Source organism: Aythya fuligula, chromosome Z (genome assembly GCF_009819795.1).
Source record: "Aythya fuligula isolate bAytFul2 chromosome Z, bAytFul2.pri, whole genome shotgun sequence".
In the NCBI taxonomy this organism is placed as follows: domain Eukaryota; kingdom Metazoa; phylum Chordata; class Aves; order Anseriformes; family Anatidae; genus Aythya; species Aythya fuligula.
The window spans coordinates 45,506,623-45,527,385 of NC_045593.1; the positions used below are offsets into that span (position 1 = coordinate 45,506,623).

Here is a 20,763-nt window from a genome sequence, read left to right on the forward strand (position 1 = left end):
GGTGTGCTGTATAGCCAGAGGTGATGAACAGACGAGGAGGTCTGTCAGGGAAACTTCCACCCCACTGCTGCCTATCTGCAACTCCCTCCTGACAGCACACAGACTCACTTCCCCCTCTTGCGCCCCCCCTTCTCTTCCCCTTAGGCTTTAATTTTGCTTGTTAAATTCTCATGTCAGGAGCAGGGTAAGCTAAAAGATGTGGGTAAAAGGAGGGGGACAAACAGCTTCAGCAGAGTAAGATAATTGAATGAGCTTAAAAACTTACATTCTTTCTGTCCACAAACCCACCACCAGCACCTGGTAATGCACTTTTACATTTACAAAAAAAATAAAATAAAATAAATAAACTTGTCATTCTTACTGTGAGGAAAAAAGTTACTGCTACGACTTAACGGGCAATGTTTCACTTCTGCTCATTACTAAATCTACACCACTCCTCTGTTGTTGGGGAGGAAGTTTGTGGTGCAAGCAAGCAAGTTATGTGAATTTTTCATGAAACCATGCCTTCTCTTTTTCTGGGTGGAATTTATTCCACAAAGGTGTCTGGATATTCTGTCTGAGGAAAGAATTCAGACCAGTGGTAGTTACATTCTACCATGCCTCCTTTGTTTACACTTAAAAAAAAAAAAAAAAGTACTATGTTTAAGACATTCCCACAGCAAACTTCAAACACTTTCAGTCGATTTATTTGGTAACCTCTCTCCCACCTAACTCCCAACTTTAAGAGATGACATGCATCAGAAAATTCAGAACCTACTCCTTCACAGTCCTGAGCACTCTTCTACAGGTTATTCTTGAGACTGAATATTTGGGATACATGCAGCTTCTCAGAGCCTAAAACTGCTTAAATAACCGGCTAATGAGATCAATAAATGAAAAAAAATGCAAACATGTAAAAAGCTAAAATGGTCTCTATCCACATAACAATTCATTTTTTAAAATCTCACTTTCAAAATGACTGATTTCCATTTTTTTTCTAACTCAGCAAGAGCTAACCCTAGTGGATTCCAAAAACAGCAGCAAACTTGCAGTGCTTAAGTTCCGTGAAGTAAACGAACAACTCAGAGGTATCAATGAACTGCTTTAGCTGGCAGAACAGGACAGAAGCTGAGAAAGAACAAAGCATTGATATGTAAAATGCGAGTTTCTAAATAAAAGTTGGACTTGCACATGCAGGAAACCATTTAGTCTCCTTCAGCAGCTGGGTTATTTTACAGATACTGGGCCTCAAAAGTTATGGAAACTTTGACAATTATCTTGCAATGTCTTAAGGAAAGTGTATGAAGAGCAAAATAAGGTCAAGAGCAATCCTTTTTTAAGCCCATCTGTTAAAAATTCACTATCTAGATGAGAAGAAGGCAGCATCTGTGGAAAGTAAACTGCAGTATTTCATTGCTTTCTAAGTCTTGCTAGGGAGCTATCAAAGACAGCAAAGAGTACTTGTTTAAACAAGGCTGAGTAAGAGGGAGAGGGAGGAAAAAGACTGTAAATAAAGAAATCTATATATAAATACAGACCACTCACCAAAACTTGCCATGGTTATCTGATTCTGAATGTAGTAATTAATGCATAACCTACAACTGATTTTACCTGGTGAAGATGGACAAAACAAGTAACAGATGCTTTGGGGATGTCATACTAGCTTACCTACATATATTGCTCTATTTCCAATAAACCCTCAGTACAGGTCTCCAGCTACCCTTTTTTTTGCACATTTCTGCATCTTTAATATAGATGTGTGTCATTGCTGTTTGTGACCAAAGACAGACTACAGATGCAAGTGAGGAAAGATTGAGCAACTCAAACATCAGTTTCTGAACACCCAAGTGCTCCTACACATAAATTCCATATTAATCACTGCCTTAAGAAGAACTTTGATCGTGATGTTTTTATTCTGAATAACGTCAACATGTTCATACAGGAATATGTTGAAATCTCATCGAGAACTTTTTGTTTCTCATTTTGTTTGGTGGATTTTCTGAACTTCCACTGATTCAGCCTACATGGTGGCAGCAGGCAAGATGACTCTTGGAAAGGTATATCTGACTTATATTCAGATTACATTTACAGCTGTTGTCTCCATTTATTTTCCCAGGGCAACCTGTCATGTTCTGATGTGAAGAATGAGAACAGAGACAGGCTGAGCAAAATTTCATCAGAGAAGAAAAAAAATAATTTTGGCGGCTGTCACTTGACAGCTTAGCAGTATGTTTAGGTCAAAATGGTCAATCACTGTTTGGGGATGTCATATTAGCTTACCTACATATATTGCTCTATTTCCAATAAACCCTCAGTACAGGTTTCTTACAAGATGTGTTTAGGCTAAAGTAACTACTGCAAAACTCTGTTACTACAAAGCTAGACAACAGGAAAACAAGACTCCTCCTCAGACTCTTAGAGAAGATCTCCAGTATTCTGTTAACTGCTTAAGGTACATGTGTTGGATGCTTGATTTTGGGCCACAGATTTAAAAGACATAAATCACTTCTTCCAAAATAAGAAGTATTACGCTTCAAAAATATTTCACATCTTAAGACTGGTCTTTGCCATAACATAAAATAATGCACTGTAATGTTGCCTGCAAGAATAGACATTTAGATTTTGGTTAGTCAGCAGAACTAAATACTGCTAACCACTCAGGACCAAAGGTCTAGTTTTAGTTGCCACAGATAACTGCTTCTCAATTGTGCAGCAAACCAACGAGTCCTTTACTTCCTCTATTATTCACTACCAAAATGCCTATTGAGATAAAAGTGGTAAATGAGTTATTAAAGCTTATTGGTCATGCAGCTGCAATCATAAACAGTTTACTATTTTACAGCTTAATGTAGGCATACCTAAATTTTGGAAAACAGCAAAAATTGCAACATGTATTGAGAAAAATTGCAGTCCATGCTTCCTCTGTGTAGCCAAGGGCTCAAGGAGAATGAAAAATGACTGGAGAACAAGGCTACATCAGAAGAAAAACGGCTACTGAAAAAGTATGGTTTGCCTGCTCTGCACCAAGGTCAGACAGTGCTATAAATTGTTTGTGTGTCAAAGCAGTGTCTGATGGGAACCTCCCAAAGCCTTCTTCAAAGAGCCCTTGCTTTTAAAGGAAGCTTTCTTCAGCACCCTTAATATTTCATCTTCCTGAGGTTGTATTATCACAAGCAAATACAAGAAGACAGAGGAAAAGGGAGAGAGAGCGATACATGATTCAGCACATAAAATTCACATTTTCTCTCAAAGCAGTTGGAATATAAAATTTTTGAAGTTTTCTACAAGGCTTTGTTAAAATTACATTGGGAACAAGGCAGTACAAATTAGCTTTAGTAAAAATGAATATGGCAAATGCATTCTTGCTGCTGTCATTGAACTTTGGTTGTAGTTCTGAAAAGCAGCAAATTTGACAAACCTGAATGAAAGGATTAAATTTTCTACTTAGAAATGTTACAGTATACACTAAAGGACAGTCCAATGCTCTTAACTGCCAAAAGAATGCAAATCTTTCTGGTGTCTTTCTTCTGCTTAGATGCACACATCTTGCTTTTTGCACTCAACCCAGTTGTGGTGGGACAGGGTTTTCTTTCACCTGCCAGTATGATGCAAGAGACGCCAGGCATGAGAAATGGGAGCAGCACAATCAAGGGCAGACAGCTGTTGTTATTACCCAGATCTATGGTAGCCAGCGATCACATGTTGGTTCAGTGAACTGCAGAAGCACTGAACATGGAATTCACTACTATCACTAAAAGGTATCATCATCATTAGTCCCATAATGGGACTAATCTACAAGAGCTAACAAAACAGCACATAAACTTACTTGGAGTGAAAATGCTCGTAAAGCAGGAATAGGGATTAAGGCAGCCATAAAGAAAGCAGTAACATTGCTGATAGATGTAAGGGCTACACTTGCTCCTGTTCGCTTCAAACATTCACCTGTTCTGTCCTGCAAAACAAATGGTGTATCTTAGAAGTCATGTGAATAAGGTGGTGTCCTGCAAATGAAGGGGTCATCCTACAGATATAACACAGTAACAGTGAAAAACTATTACAAGGAAATTCTGAATAAAAGTGTGCATTTCAATAAAAAATATACAAAGTATACTGTCCAGGAGAAAAGAATATGACACATTAAGTGCTGATGTTTTCTTAAGGGTAGAAGACACTATCAAACCTGATTCTACCTTCAGTAGACACAACTAAATTGATACTGACATTACATCAAATAGATTTGTAATTTAACTAGGCTGCATTGTCTACTGGTGGAGTCACATAGTGTTCTTAATATTTTTCAGACAAAATAAGCATGTATTGATAACACAGCTACATAACGTATCTACAGATCTTGAAGATAGATATAACAACAACAACAAAAAAAAAAACAGCAACCCCAAACCCAGGAACCACACACATACGGAAAAAAAAAAAAAAAAAAGGACAAGTCAAAATAAGCACAGGACACTTTCCCAGACCAGTAGGCTATTTTGAAGTAGACTGAGGTTATAGTAATGGTACGCTGAACCAGCTGCAAAGAGCACATGGAAAACATTGTTTGTACCGAACAGGATGAGCAAGTATACATTATTTTTAAATGATTTGTACTTTGGATATGAAACTTTGGACTGAGGATAAAAAAGGTCACTATAAGGAAAAGATCACAGAAGCAATGACATCTTAGATTTTATAAAATGAATATGTTACGCTTTGTAATGTCATTGTCAATAATAAGTAAAAGCAAAGAAAAGCAGAAAAAAAGTAAAATCTCAAGTTAAAAGTCATAACAAATAAATAAAAGTAACATAATACAAATATATATTTTTTCCTTCTCTTAGTTTTCACCCTAAAATGTTTGTGCTCTTCTATTAAAAACACTCATAATTTTAATGGTTGACTCACATTTGAGTATGTTCCCAAATTTACATTGACTTACACAAAAATTTTGTGCATAATTTGTATTATATAAATCAGGAGAAGATCTCTAGGGAAAAAAAAAAAAAAGTGTTTTTTTGTTTTTTTTTTTTTGTTTTTTTTTTTGGTAATTGTTACTAATTATGTATACATTATCTTTTTCTATATGAAGCCTTTTATTTTTACCCCAACTCCCCATTTTGTCAGTACCTCGAATGGAATTCTCTTATTCTGCCCTGTTTCACTGAATGCATGTGCCAGAAGGAAAACATCATCTACACCAACTCCAAGAGCAAGAAAAGGCAAAACCTTGGGGGAGAAACAAAACAAAGAAAAACAAGAAGGTTGTTTCATGGTCTACCATGCAGCTAGTCGTTACATGGCTAATTAAAGTAACTTTAACATTACACTCTGAACACATATCCAAGGGTAAAATAAAAATCAAAAGGATGCAATATAGCTATAAACTTTTATTCTGAAATACATTCAAGAACTTCCAGTATACCATTTATGGGCCCAAAATCTCACTAAAAGTAATTTGAGTTTTGGGTAAACAAAGAATATGAGATAATATTTGAAGTTATTTTCAAAATATAACATCGTGATATATTATTGCAGCTTCTTATACTCAACCAGATACCATCACTTGTATTGAGACACAGAAAAACAAAGAACTCAGAATCTAGTAATTATACAAACTAAAGGATATCTGCCTTTTTCTTTAATATCATTTGACATCATCATTACTTAATCTCTCACAGCACAAGCTGTGAGATAGGAGAAAGACACAAACATCTAAAATCAAAATACTTGGGCAGCTTTTTTTCCTCAAAGATTCAGTTGTGTTCATTCAGTAACGAAGTACTAGTAACATAACGTCAGACTCGTGGCTCCTAAATACCTGAGTTGTGGCAGCATTAAAGGAAATTCCAATCAATGAGCACAGGCCCAATCCTGCAGCCACTGAGAGAGCAACCAGCAAGACTCCTGCCAGCCCCACAGCACCCTGAGACTTGGCACAATCCCACCGCAACATTGTTAAACAGGCGTAGGCAAGCTGAAAGGAAGGGTGGGAGGGTATGGGAAAAAAAAAAAGGCAAAATATCAGAGTGGATCCTTCTCCAACAGCTACCCGCCTTCTTCCCCAAATACACTTTGTTACAGGCACTTTTAAATAGGCATATTAGACATGTTACACAGAGGAACAGATGACAACACTGAAGCAAATGTTTACAAATTGTAAGGGTGGGGTTTTTTAAGTATTCAAAAAATGTTCTGGACTACTGACTGGTAACAATGAAGTGGATATTTAAGCCATGCTCTACTACCAGAGACAAATAAATAAATATAACTTGTTTTATTACCATTAGTAAGTAGCCACTAGCTACTCTGATGACGCTGACATCAGAAAATGACTTCAGGATGTCATCCAGGGTGGTTGTAGTAAAGGAAAGCACCTTCTGAGTAGAGTTTTGTGCAACACTTTGATGAACAACCTATGAAAAGAGAAACAAAAATTGGTGTAACTCATTTGAAAAGTTACCATTTTCTACAGCACGCATCTGAACCTGCTTTTGCCTTTATGTCCCTGTTAAAGCATGCACCCTACACAGGAGATTTCACTGATGCTAAATGAAACAAGCATATTTTATCATTATTTCCTGGAAGCTACTCCTTATCAAACAAGAATTTGCATCCTTCAGGAAAGGCTACTGCATTCGCAGCTCATTTCAAGCATTTAATTTAAATGCTGAAGTGTAAAGGTTTCCTCTTTCTGTAATTCTGGCACTGACTTGCTGCTGTATGAGTTCTGCCTTTAATCTAAGGCCAGAGTGCTCTTCAGGGTACTCCTCTCTCCCCCTCTGCCTGGACATTTCACAGAGGTCAGAGGCAGCACAGCAGAGGTCAGAGTTTGGGACACAAAGGCCAGGCACTGTCACATGGCCTCCCCACCCGGGCTGCTGCTGGGAGAGCAGTCAACGGCTAGCTAATGTTTTCCAGACACCTTTAGAATAATCACGCCAACCAATTGCTTTTGAATTCCAAGCAGCTCTTCAGTTCCTTCTTGCTCTCAGCAAAGCAGAAATGTGCGAGAGAGCAAATTGCAAAGCCTTTGTGGCTTTTCATATCTGAATAACCAAGCAGCTTCTCAATTAAAAAGAGAATAAATCACCTTTAAAGCTGAGAGGCAAAAACTCAGTTTTAGTTAAGCATCTTCCCTGAAGCAATACTGTAAAAAGCTGTGAGAAGGAGATGTTGATCTCAGTAAGGTTTTATAGTACAGCATTCTAGGTTATGTTCAGTTTTACCTCAACATACATCCTCTGCCAGGCTTCCAGAATTGCTGCTGCCTTATCCTCATTCCAGTTGATATGTGAAACATATTCATACCCCTTGAAGTGTTCATACATTTGCTTCGGAGTCATTAACTGAAACATGGTTTGCAAAGCCTGTGCACTGTAACATGGAGAGAAATGAGAGGAGAAGAGGCATAAAATAAGCATTTTCAGGAAATTATTTTCATGGCATGAAAACCAAAACGAGAGCCTAATAGGAGCTTGCAGGAGTTCATGATTTTATAGGGCACATGTTCATATTAAAATTGAACAGAGTATAATTATTCTACTATGTATCTGGTGCAGCTGTACTGGTCTATGCAGTATTGAGGCTAAATCTGTTTTCCCTGAAGTTAATGATAGTTTTGCCATTATTTTTGGTAGGATAGGTTTTGTAAGCAAAGAATGTAACCCTGTAAATCAGTTGTAAGGATCATAATTAACAGACAGATTACTGTGAAGAGGCCAAAGGAACAGTTATTTCTACAAGATCGTGTAAATGCTGTTGGCAATTTGTCATTTGAAGACCTTGGCATTTTTTTTCAACCCTTGGAAGAAATACCAGACTAAAGTCACGATGGCTGACAAGCTTTGAGGAGTATAGAATGGCAATTATGCATCCGGACTTTCTACAGCATGCAACTTTATCCAACAATTTTAGAACGTTAAGGAACTATTTTATTTTTCACTAAGAATATATTCTTTGGCTACATAAATTTCTTTGGCTAAGTATATTCTTATGATCCTATAGAGGTTAGAAGAAAATTCTTCACTGTAAGGGTAGTGACTGACAAGAACAAGTTGCCAAGAGAAGCTGTGGATGCCCCATCCCTGTGGGTGTTAAGACCAGGTTGGATGGGCCAACCTTTGGGCAACCTGATCTAGTGGGAGGTGTCCCTGCCCATGGCAGGGGGGTTGGAATTGGATGATCTTTAAGGTACCTTCCAACCCAATCCATTCTGTGACTACTTGTTGAAAGACTTATTGCAAGAAATACAGCTTCATGTTTCGTGTCAATGTAAAAAAAGAATTCAAAATCCATATCAAAAGTTCTCTCTATTAAATATGGGAGAATTGTGCTTTGTTTAGCTTAGTGTATCCTATATTTTTTAGAACAGCTCTCTCATATGCTTTTCCCCCACAGAAATTCAGTGTTCCATGACTTCTTCAAGAGGTCTGAAACAAAGGGTTTTGTTTTATCAGTCAAAAATGTATTCAGGATGTAGTAGCACAAAGAATAGACTTTTCTGCATATTGAGTCTAAGCAAAAAGCTTAGTGGAGATTTTTGAATGCTGAGAAACGTTAAACGTGTGAGCACATTACCCGTATTATTTTTCCCCTTTCTCCTTTGATCATATTTCAAAACATGATCAAAGTTGTTCAGTGCTTTAAACGCTGTTCAGTGCTTTATGCATACATGCTAAACAACAAAGCTCCCAGGAAAAAAACCTTTTTTCTGAGCAATGTACATTATCATTCTGAGGTTAGAAGCAGGAAGCAATGACACCTCCTTAAAGAATTGTCCAATCACTCGTTTAAATTCTGCTCTCTTGAGGCGTATCCTCCTAAACAACAGTTCATAATACACATGAAAGGCAGCTGATTTTGCATGATCCTCCCCCCCGTGTCCCAAAAACCAAACCCTAATGGGGAAAAACCTTAAAATTTTCTTTAACCATTTGTTTGTTTACCTGACAAGTTTACCAGAACTGTTCTTGACTGTACCACCAATAATCAACTCTTCCTGCCAATGCATGTATTTTCTTGACAGTCCATAGCATCCACCACTCAAAACAAGGGCTACATCAAGAGGCTAGAAAAAGTGATAAAGAAGCAATTAACCAGTTGCATAACTTCAGACAAACGCACACCCTAACTCAACACCCTGTGCATTACAGTGAGTGATATTAAAGATAGCCTAGGAGATCCACAAATAGAAATGTGTTCAATAGATCAAGTGACCAAACAGCATCTTCTCCAAAGCCTGCCTGAGAGACAGATACATGAAACTGTGACCCATTACTTCAAATTCTTCACAAATGTCAACAAAGTTGGCCCTCCCTGAAGGAGGGCTTTGCTGCTGCATGGTGTGAGTGTACAGAGTAGCTGAGCTGTATTCCAGCAGTTGCTATCTCTGACTGATGCATTAAGCCTGCTAAGTGCCTCATCACCACTTTGCCATGCTGGGCCAGCAGCTGACAACTGTACTCTCACTCTAAATACGTAGGATTAAGTATTGCATCATCGAATGATGGAAAGTTAGAGAGTCTGGGCTAGGAGCAAATAACAGGAACTGAAAAATGACGTTGGTCAAGAATATGAACTACACACTACTTGGTACCACCTTCTCTCTTCCCTGCGTCCCTCCTCCCATTAACAGGTAGACAAAAAGATAGTAAAACTTACTTTGGTGGAATTTTTATTGGGAGCTGTGATTGGGCAATCAGGATCAGCAGGATTCAGGCAAGGTCGATCCATATAACCATGACCAACCTCTGCTTTATTCAGCATTTCTTCCCAGCTCTCCACTTGGTAGTTTATTTTCTTTAACTCTTCCAAGAATTCTAAGGGGTCAAAGTTGATCCACTGCAAAGGAGGCTTTCCTCTGCAAGAGAAATCAGGGAGAAATGATTTTAAAAATGGAAGAAAAAGAAGTACTGAAACAAGCATACTTTAAAAAATCGTATTTGCACAAATAATCGAGTCGTTTTGTGTTACAAGCTATAACCCTTACTGGTAAGGTTGTTTCATTTAGTGTAAGGTGTGTTTTAATTGCACTTTTGCTTTACGTACTTTTCTTGTAACCCTGTTGTAATTCTAACAAAAATACTCAGTTCTTACAAAGTTATTACATCAAAGGGAATATTCACAGGTTAAAAATCCTTCCATTTGCAAGAAAAGCAAAACAAATTATCAAGCACCTAAATAACAAAACAGCAGCCAACTGCTGCTTTAAAGAATTAGGGGGAGGGGAGTGGGAAAGAACAGAGGGGGCAGAGGAAAGAAAGCATTTCTCATAGTATCAGATTACTTCTTGTTACTATAATAATCATCTTGCAGATGTAATCAATCAATAAAGCTGATGTTTGTTTATCTATAACAATGCTGTGCTCCTTCAAATGCCTTGGCAGCTTGACTATCAACCATCAAGCTTTCCTGCTACTATGGCTGTCACCACTATCACTGTCACGTCTCCCACCCCCCACTTCTGAATTTGTGATGTTGACAGACTAGAAAGGCTTTTGGCTGCCTTATTCTGTGGTTCAAACCACACTGTATCTGCTTAACCAGGCTTAAGTCATTATTCCGAATCTCCCAACCAGAAAACACAAACCCCCTTATTTCCCCATCTAAAACTGTACACTAAAGGTTACGAGATGGCCATTGCAAATTGCTTTTACAGAGATATGCAAACCAGGACAGAAACAATAACTCAAATGCTAACTCTTGCATAATTAACAGAAATGCCTGCACAGATTAACAATTAACTCTTTGAAGGATTCAGGGCTTATAATATCACACTTCTAAATTGTGAGAAACCACCCACAAAAGATACTATATATAGTTTCTTTAATGATCTCATAAGCAAAGGATTTCTTTTTTTGGTCCTTAGGAACACCTGAGATTTAACCCAAGATATTTTCTTAGGAATAAATTCCTTATTAAGAAATGTTTTTTGTAATTTATTGGGGAAAAAAAAAAAAGGTTATTTCCAAAAGAAGGATAAAATTCTTTAAGCACGGATTCAGAACTTAGGTTTTCTTTTACACACTAGCAGAATAAGAAAAAAACAACACTGGAATTAAATCAATGCCTACAAATCAACTCCTAGAAGCAGAAATTAAAAAAATAATCCATGCATATTTTCTGTAGAGACATTGTAGTTTTTATTTTTTGTTAAAACTCAAAATCATACATAGTTACACAATTAAAATCAGTCAGACTAGAAAGTTATACAAAAGCGTGCTTACAATAGATAGGCAGTTCCTGACTGTAGCTTTGCTCCCTCCCAGAAGCAGTCCAAAGGAGTGATAATTAAGCAAGGATAAAGATATTCTATGATCTGTCAAAACCAGAAGGGGTAAAAACACAGTTAGTCCAGAATACAATGTAATAGAATACAATCCACAATCTAAGCAAACCGAATCATGAGAATACAAAAAGCTTATAACTAAATCCCTGCTATGCATACCTGGTCCATGTAACCTGCTTCTGTGATGAGTTCTCCTGATTTGTAACATAAATGTTCCAATTTCCATTGTCTGTAATAAAGATAAAGAACACATTTTTCTTCAACAGTTACTGAAGTTATTTTTAAAATGTAACATACTTTTAAAATTGCAACTTACATTCCCACATTGGCCTCAAGCAGCAAATCCCTGAGGAGGGCAAATTTTATTCATGATAGATCTATCACACCTCACATAAAAAGCAAAGGCCTTTCTTCTTGCAGTTACAGAATAGATATGTTTCAGTTATTGTAGACTCTCTCTGTCCATGGAGCTGCTTTTGAATGAGCAGGATGGCCCACATTGCTTACTGGGACAGAAATCTGGCTTTATATAAATGAGACCACTTGGGATTTCAGGTATTACCCTATGACAACTGAGAGAGAAGTTGTCTTCAGGCTCAGAGGACTAGCATACTCCTAACTGACAAACACGCAGGAGAAAAGAAACCACTTGGATTTCTGCCTTCCTTTTTCAGATGCATTAGAACTTCTAAAAACAAAACAGGAGCCAGGCAAGAGATAATTAGAGCCTTAGCATTAACTCATCGATGTGCTGAAGATATGTCCTGAAAGACACTGGGGTTCATGCCTCAGACAGCACCCACAGACACTTCATCATGTAAGCAGTAACTCTGAAGGAACCGCTTTTCAAGAAGATAGCTCACTAGCCCAGAACTGGCACCCTCCTAAGATGTATCTTTAAGATTTTTCTTGTTGGATAACATGCAACTCCCAGCCTTCAGTATATGCACAGACACTCTGAAGGCCAACTCTACTATGACTCTACATTACCACACAGCTGTTGTTTCACCCACTGCCACTTCTCACACAACTGCATTTCCCTTTATATCCAAGCTACTAGAAGGACAGTAAACTGTACTAGTGTTCACAGACGTTATATGCCTCATGACAGTGTCAACAAAGTGATTCATCGCTAATATGGAAGGCTTTTCAACATTAGGAATCCCACAGGTAAGGTCCTATGTTTTGAACACAGACATCACACCTTACTGAAGACAGGTGCTGGATACTATACAGCTGCTCGTAGAGGTACGTTTTCTAAATCTCTTCCAACTCATTTATCCCATTTTATTTGTCAAAAGCCAGTTCATCATTGCTATCATGCCACAATGTCAAGTATCAAAAACCAGTGACGTTCAAATCAGAAAGTCCTACGGGACAGGCTCTGAAGTGCTAACCAGTTAAAAGCATGGGTAGGGAAGCATGCGCCCACTTTTTCGTAGTTACAGGAAAACTTAATTTTCCCCTTACCTGTTGTACATATAGACATGTACTCTGCTGGCCTGAAGTGCAGAGTCAAGGTGCTGTCGGAGTGCTTCTGTTGTTAGTACATTAGCACCATCTTCCTGTGGAGTCTGAATCATGAGCTGGGGGTTAAACATGGCCTCTTCTCCAATCTTCTGCCGTGTGTAATTTAGCTCCCGGCTCACTCGTCCACCAACTGATGGGAAAAAATCAACAGATTTGTACTAGCCGATAATTGCTTATTCAGGATGCACACAATGAGCACTCTCCAGTCAAAAAAAAGCTCTGCCACACACATGGACTATTCTACCTCAAACTGATCACAGTATAACTAGTAACAAATTTATTTTAGCAACACTGCAACAAAAAATATACTCCTCATAAAGGCACCATTGCCCCAACTGCACTAAAATATCAACGCGTACACTGGAGCTTCAAACAGTTTTTCTATGTTATAACCAATATTCCTTATGTAAAAAGTTGTTTTTTTTTTTAAAGGAAGAAAAAAGAAAAACCTTTTCCTTGCAGACCAGACCAAATACTTCTATGTTACAATTTCTTACACTTGTGTAAACAGTCTGCTCCAATAGCACATTTCAAGATAAATGGCTTTAATTTACACTCTTCTCCTAAATAATTTGGCAACGGCAGAAGGAGAACGTTTCTCTTCAACTAAAAAAAAAATGGAAGAGGGAAAAAGTAAGTGAACCCGCATACTTCTCTCAGTCTTAAACAAAAAATAAAATAATAATAAAAAAAAAGTTCACATAAAGAGATGCACTTTTGAATGTAGCAGAAAGGACTGTCTATTGTCTATTTGCCCTAGTAGTTTGGTACCTGCATAGCATGCTGTGATGCAGGAGGTAATTAGTACACAACATCTGTTTCTAAATCCAGATGAGCTGAACAGTGTGCTCCATACCAAAGCATGATTAAAAAAAAAAAAAAAAAAAAAAAAAAAAAAAAGAAAGAACAAAGGAAAAGGCAGAGGGAAACCACAAAGTAGACAGGCTCTAGAGGGAGCCATATTCAATTTGCCTTGCCAAAAATGTTACGTAAGAATGGAAAATTATCTTCCCACTTACAGAATAGTATTCAGCTCCAGTTCATATACTTCATATAACCTCCCCTGTAGTCTCTCTAACAAGTGCATGTGGGAGGAAGGGTCAATTAATTCAGCCAACTAGCTGAATCAAGACCACATCCAGATGAGGAGGATGAGAATACCACCAACATGTTGTTTCCATCTCTTACAATTTATTACCTTTATTGCTCTGCGAAGTCCAAGCTACAGACCTGCTCTAATTTGTTACATTTTTTTCAGTCCCAGTCACCTTGGCACTGGTGATCTGAATTACTGCCAAAATTTAGCTCTGCAATAGTGTGAACAGAAATTAGACATGCACATCTATCTCTTCCTAGGCCATATAATGGAAGACGAATCTGCAACCTGTTGGCAGGGTGGGAGATGACATTCTCAAGTCTGAACAAGCCAGTGACATATCAGCTGGGCCCTCAACCCACCCATAAAATGCCCTCAGGGCTAAGAGGACCACCAGGCAAGAAGCTGGGCCCCTGCAAGGATAAAGCTGTCAGAATCAGACCCTCAACAGTTAAACTGTATTGTCGTTTTGGCATGAGGCATCACTTAATCTCTAGATCAAGAATTCTTTGAAAAAATAAGTATTTCACCAACAAGCTCCATTTTCTCAGCCTGTCACATGTGGCATTATCTCCTTCACACCCACTAACAATGGCCAGCTCGCAGTAAGAGAAAAATGAAAAGCAAAGTACAACTCCCCCACCTAGATTCCCTTTATAACTTCTTAGCATCCCTTTTACTACTGCATACGTCTGGTAAATAAATAAATGTGCTAATTTATATCAAGAATAAAAGACTGAAACACTTAAGACTTTGCCTCAAATGTTTGACTGTGTATATGCACAGAAACTATAGCTAAATGCAAATTCCAGTCAAGTAGCACCCTCCATAACTAAACAATCACTCCACACTGGAAGTTAGTTTGCACACCCCTGTATCATATTCATTATATTTTTTTTGTGTGTGTGAATGGCTTATTTATTGCATTTCAGTACTTTCACTCATCAGCCTAATTCATGTCCACCAGTTCATGTCCACTGCTGTCCTTCTGGGCAGTACTCTATGGTATGCTAATAAAACCTGCTCTGTCTTAAAGAAATACAGGGGAGGGGGTAGAGGACCACAGTTATCCTAACCTATGTGTCCTGGAACCAGAGCTTTCTTTTGCGGCCCTTTACGCTGCAAGCACTTCAGAAGACAAAATGTCTTTCTCCTTCTTTTGTGTCTCTATGCCAGCCAAGACAATAAAGCCCCAGTTTTATGAGGACTGTGGAGTCTACCATAAACATCTACTTCTGGTACTATATTCTCTCCCATTCCGCTCAGACTTAACTTTTGAATTTAGCTAGGACTTAAACCAACAAATCACGCGTCATTCAAGACAAAGGACGGCATTCCTATCTCTGCTGAAAGTGACCAACTGTTTACTATCAACAGAAATGATTGCTTCCTAATCAAGCTCCTGTCAAACCACATTAACTTCACTGAATAAGGCAGATTTAGCTAATCAAAACTGCATCACAGAAGTCAGTCATCAGAACAGAAGCTGTTTTTCCCCCCTTTTTCATTCAAAACAGGAATAGCAAAACCATCCAGGAACAGGGGCACATATTCCAGAACTTAACAATAGATCTGCTGAGCATTCTTCTTAAGGCATTACATCATTTAATTGTTTTTTTTAACGGGTCCATTACATACATTTGGTCTGTCAAATAGAGTAAAGATAAATCCACAGGCAAACATGGTTACTTTATACAACATAACACTCATATACGAAGAAATTATGAAATTAAACAGCAGAGGAAAATTCTGACTGCCAAAGACTGACTACATGAAAACACAGGGACTAGACCAAAAGCAAGTGGATCACATCAGTGGCCTTGCAATGTATCAGAAGAAATAAAGCACAAGAAGACAACAAACAAACAAAACACAGTATGCTTCTACCAGTTGTGATTTCATTTATTTTAACAGAAAATTTGCAAAGATCTCCGGAGGCTTCCATACCCAGAGGTCTTAAGCCTCCACAATCAGCAGAACAAGAATGAACATTATGTTGTTGTTCACTCTACTTGCTTTTTTAAAATCCACAGTTGGTGCCAAAATCTAAGCAAGAAACTGCTAAAAACATCACTGAAATGCACCTAAAGCCTCTAGCCTCATTGTGTAGTGAAATTATGCAAAACTATGCTCACCATTTGCACACTCCACAGAAACTCATTCCTTATACTCATAAGAAAAAAAAAAAAAAAGCATATTACATTCATCATACAATTTCCACGCTATGGGACAAATGATGTAATGGAAAAAACAACCAATGATTAATACGGTGGTCTTTTGTGGTTTTCCTTTATGGACCCTATTTTCTTATATTTGGTGACAGCAACACTCAAAACGCTACAGAGTTCAAATGTGTATATGACATTGAATAAAAATGCTTCTCATTTTATTCCATATTGAAGACAGACTGAACTGTTTCCCTTTAACATTCTGGTGACAAAATCCATATATTTTTCTCCTTTTTTGATAGATGAAACGCCACTTGATGGATTTGGAGTCCTTTCTTACATGATTTCTTATAATTTTGTGCCTTGACAGCTGAGTCGGTGGCACAAATGCCTGCAAGCCATAAGACTGGTTTAAATAGCAGATCGGTACGTGGTCGCATGGCTAATGGTAATACAAGGCAGCAGTTTGTACACTATCCTTCAAGTGCTGTCAACAGATTCTGGGTGTCTGTCTGCTGGAAATGAGATACCTTGCCTTCTGTAAAATTTAGCTAACAAGAAAATTAAAAAAAAAAAAGTATTAATAAAAAATAATAACATCAGTGTGCTGGCACCATACCTCTGTTAACGTATTGGGTTTCTAATGCTCAAATATGTGTTTGAAAGTGTTCAAGATAGGACTTCTTTGCTGCCAGCATTTTCTTTGCAAAATATTGGTTCTTGCGAGAAGCCCGAGTGGCTTTTTTGGAGAAGAGGAAATGTTTCCCCTTTGCCCCCACCAACACTACATCCCTCCTGGCTCTTCATGCATGGCAGAGCTGGTTTCAGCCAGTCTGCGTCCTGTACCGCTGAGCACGCCACTGCTCCTCCTCAACCTCCCCACGGGCTTACACGGAGGCACTACATCCTTGGCCCTTCTGAAGGGCCTGAGGAGAGCAGAAGTTGTCAGTGGGCCACTAAGAGCTGCATGGGGACCACCGTCTCTCCCTCCCCCAGCAGCAATGAGCAGCTGTCAGGTGGAGACCAGTTTTAGTCACCCTTAACTCGAGGCAGGCCGCAACCCTCGAGCCACCGGTGGAAGGCCCTGTATCGCCTTACCGAGCACTTGGGGCACAGTCCCAGGGTCTCCGTCATCAAACTGAAATGCCCTGGTGCATCTGAAGTGACAAGCATGCAGGAAACTAAAACTCCTTCCCCATCGTATACATTTGCACAATACCGATGCACCTTCAGGCAACACAAGAGCGAAACCGTGTTTGTTTTCATCAGCACAATTGCTGATAGATTTCCACTGACTAACCATTTTGAAGTGACTGAGTACTTCAGCTGATGTATTCATTTCTACTGTGCATGTCACGGTATTACCTACATCTTCCCCATGGTTAGCATTCAAAATGTACGTGGTATTACATTAACATGCCTATAAAAGAGCTACGGGATCTGCTGCTGGGAATTGCAGTCCCTTCCATACTGAGCAGTTTCAGGAGCAAATCTGACCTCTGCTCCACTAAGAGACTGATCTCAAATCAGGCGATGAGCGATAGCCAGAAACCACTGCTTGCTAATTTACTGCCCATTTGTTCAAAAGGCATGAAATGTTTCTATTCCAGACTATCTTACAATGTTCCATTCCAAGTTACTGGAATTGCAACATATAGCCTGAGGTTTTGTTCTTTTTTTTTTTTTCCAGACACCAATGCTACCTGTATTAACCATTCAATAGCTACCTTGCTTGCACGATTGTGCTACAACTACCTCAGCAGAGAGCAAGCTCTCTCTAAAAAAGAACATTTCTGAGAGCCAAACACTTGGGATAAAAGCATTTGCCTACCATTGCAGAGCGGTGGACTTTGGGTAACCAAGACTTCCAGAAATGTCTACTGATTTGAGGGCTTAAGTTTTTCCTTGACAAGTTTAACATGCCTGAGTGGTGTAAAATTTTCTGGAGAACCTCCTGCGTGAAGACTATGGGCCTTAAGGTGTTTACATGTGAGCACATTTTTCCAGGATTGTAAACATGTGCCATGACAGCATTCCTGTCCAAACTTCTGACAGCGACAACTCAAGGCACTGAGCCATACCTCTAATAGGCACGAGCACAATGGTTTCATTGCATGAATGAGAAGATCTGAAAAGGTCCCAAAAGACACAGGCCCTATTTTTAATAGATCAGATACTTAGGGGTTTCCCTTTAAGGGATTTTTCCCTTACAATGTCGACATTACTGCCTAAACATTACCCAATGCAGGCAACATCTGCCATTTGTGCTATTTTTTACCGCCACGACAAGACTGAACCAAAAAATAATAACCCTTCACGACTCGGTAATCATATAAAAGCAAAGACCAACAATTATATCCCAGTGTGGTCACCTGAGACTCAACCAACCAACCCAAAGGACAGAGAAAGACAAGAGCAGCAGCAGAAGAAGAAACAGGAGGACAAGAAGAGAGCTGCAGGTGCCTTGCACCTTCGGTGCTCACCCTGTCTCCACGACAGCCTCCTGGAGGGGCTGCTTGATGGGTACCCCACAGCACCTCCAGCAGCACTGTCTTCCCTCTGCTCCTCTTCCTCTCTTTGCACTGCTCTTATATGCTGTCCCTATTACGTGTGTATAGGGGTGTTACTCAAAACTGCTGATGGAAAAGGGGTTACAGTCCATTACAATGGTGGGCAGAAGAGCCAGCCCACCACAGCCTCAGCCCCCTGTCTGAGTCGTGTACCAGGATTAGAAGTACTCATACCTGTCACACGTCACAGAAGGCACTACCCAACGAAAATTGCACAGGACTGAAACCTCCTAAAGAGAAATTGAGATATAAGACTGGAGTTCTCTGGTATGAAGATTACCCTGCCTCTTATTGGACACAGAAAAATAATGGCCTTTTGATTTAAAGCTTCCTGTTGCTCTCAAGGGAGCCTGTCTTTGTGTTCTCCTGGATGTTTGAGCTTGTGCGTGCTGCTCGCTCATCACGCTCTTTGTCAGCTACAGAATACAGTTTTTCTGCACACAGGCTGTATTAGTTAGCATCCTGATTTTTCCTGACAGAAGAGCCTGCAAGGAAGCACCTTCTTCAGAATTAAGTTCCTCTAGGCCTGGCTGGCAAAGGACAAAGGTACCGGAATTCAGTTTTCATTGAAACTGAAGTTTATTCAATATAAGAAATGGGACATTTGGCAAGTTCACTTCTTGAAATGTTTAAAAGGCTGTCTACTTGTTAAGTCAGAACTGTTGTTGATTTACGGGGTCAATGGTGGTTAATTTATTAACTACCAACTGTAAGACATTACATCATGTATTTGATGTATGTAATATTCTAAAGATGCTAAGGATGGATCTTGTCAATCCATCAGGATTACATCATTAAATGTTTTGGTTACCTGCACTGATTTCTTTTTTTCTGTTCATTTCTTTAATAATGTAAATAAAAAGAGAGAGTGCAAGTAATGCAAAAGTTAAGGAAGTACCTGAAACTGAGCTATCAAAAAAAAAAAAAAAAAAAAAAAGGAAAAAAAAACACAACCATGAGGAATGACGTGCTTGCATAGTGGTAAGCAGTCAGTGCCTTAAAGAGATTACATGGTCATTCAATGGTCTGTTCAACAGCTCAATGAAAAATGATAATCTTTATCCTGTAATTAAACATGATCTATGCTAGCACTACACTACAGACAGTCAGAAACCCCCTGCTGCATCTAGGCTTTCTTGCAGAGCATTTACTCCACTGAATACATATACGTGCATTTGTATAGCTCACAGGGAATGGCAACAGTTTTGCCTGCCCAAGTTGAGGCAGCCTGCACTCTCCCATTTCCCTTCCCAAAGTCCACGCAAACCATCTACACTTCTCCCTCCCCTCCCATGCTGATGTCCAACAAGAGGACATCATCACACCTCAGTATGAAGATTTAACCAGCTTCCATCTCTTTTGGCACTGCTGGCTTCAGGTAAAATCTAGAAGCAATATGGCCATCTCAAACATTTCTGTCAGGATGTGAGTTAGATAATTCTAGGCTCTCTGTTATTACTTTAAAAAAAAAAAAAAAAAAAGGCTATGGCTTACAAATATATATTAAAAAAAAAATTATGAAAGCCACCAAAACACTTCAAAAGGCTGCTTTTTATTTCCCAAGCCATCATACGATATGAGTTAAGTTACTTCTCACACATGCTGGGGAGGACTCCAGTGTTGCTGTTACAAATTTCATTAATGCTGACATGACTATGAATAGCAAAAATAAAAACACACATCAAAGATGACTTTTCATTCTGTCACAGTTTGACAAAGTTTAGAGCAGTGACAAGGACACAAAGCTGTCTGCAGGCTCAGGAAGACAGCCCAACAACAGCTGCCTCAGATTGCAGTGGGAAACTTTCCCTGCAATTTTAGAAGCTAAAACCTTTTCTTTCTGAAAATCAAATAAAAGCTGCTTTTACATGTATGCATCTGTATCACCCATGGGCAGAAAAAAAAATGTTATTACTGATTAGGTACAATATACAGATCACTAAAAAAAGAATATGTGTTTTTTGACGTATTTCTGGCCTCATGTCTTGAGAAACTGGAAAGTGAAATAAATAAATAAAGCCCTAAACTGACAAGTTGAACCGTACAAGCTGGGAAAAAAAAATACAAGAAGCTTTGAAACATACAAGAATACACAAAACAGGCAAAACTGGTAGATGTAATTCAAACTTTCCAATT

At 38.8% G+C, this 20,763-nt stretch overlaps 1 protein-coding gene across 5 annotated transcripts in view; it reads right to left on the reverse strand.

Moving 5' to 3' along the window:
* PTCH1 (patched 1) overlaps positions 1–20,763 on the reverse strand; it is a 70,954-nt gene that overhangs the window by 30,493 nt on the left and 19,698 nt on the right. For 4 of the 5 annotated variants that reach the window (XM_032205857.1, XM_032205856.1, XM_032205859.1 and 1 more), the window contains exons 3-12: positions 12,734–12,923; positions 11,423–11,492; positions 11,202–11,293; positions 9,637–9,835; positions 8,922–9,043; positions 7,203–7,350; positions 6,258–6,389; positions 5,795–5,950; positions 5,104–5,202; positions 3,806–3,931 (exon numbers count right to left, since the gene is read on the reverse strand). In XM_032205857.1, coding sequence (XP_032061748.1) covers positions 3,806–3,931; positions 5,104–5,202; positions 5,795–5,950; positions 6,258–6,389; positions 7,203–7,350; positions 8,922–9,043; positions 9,637–9,835; positions 11,202–11,293; positions 11,423–11,492; positions 12,734–12,923 — 1,334 coding nt within the window. Of the gene's footprint in view, positions 1–3,805; positions 3,932–5,103; positions 5,203–5,794; positions 5,951–6,257; positions 6,390–7,202; positions 7,351–8,921; positions 9,044–9,636; positions 9,836–11,197; positions 11,294–11,422; positions 11,493–12,733; positions 12,924–20,763 lie in introns of those variants that run through there. The other variant, XM_032205861.1, reaches the window with a different exon arrangement.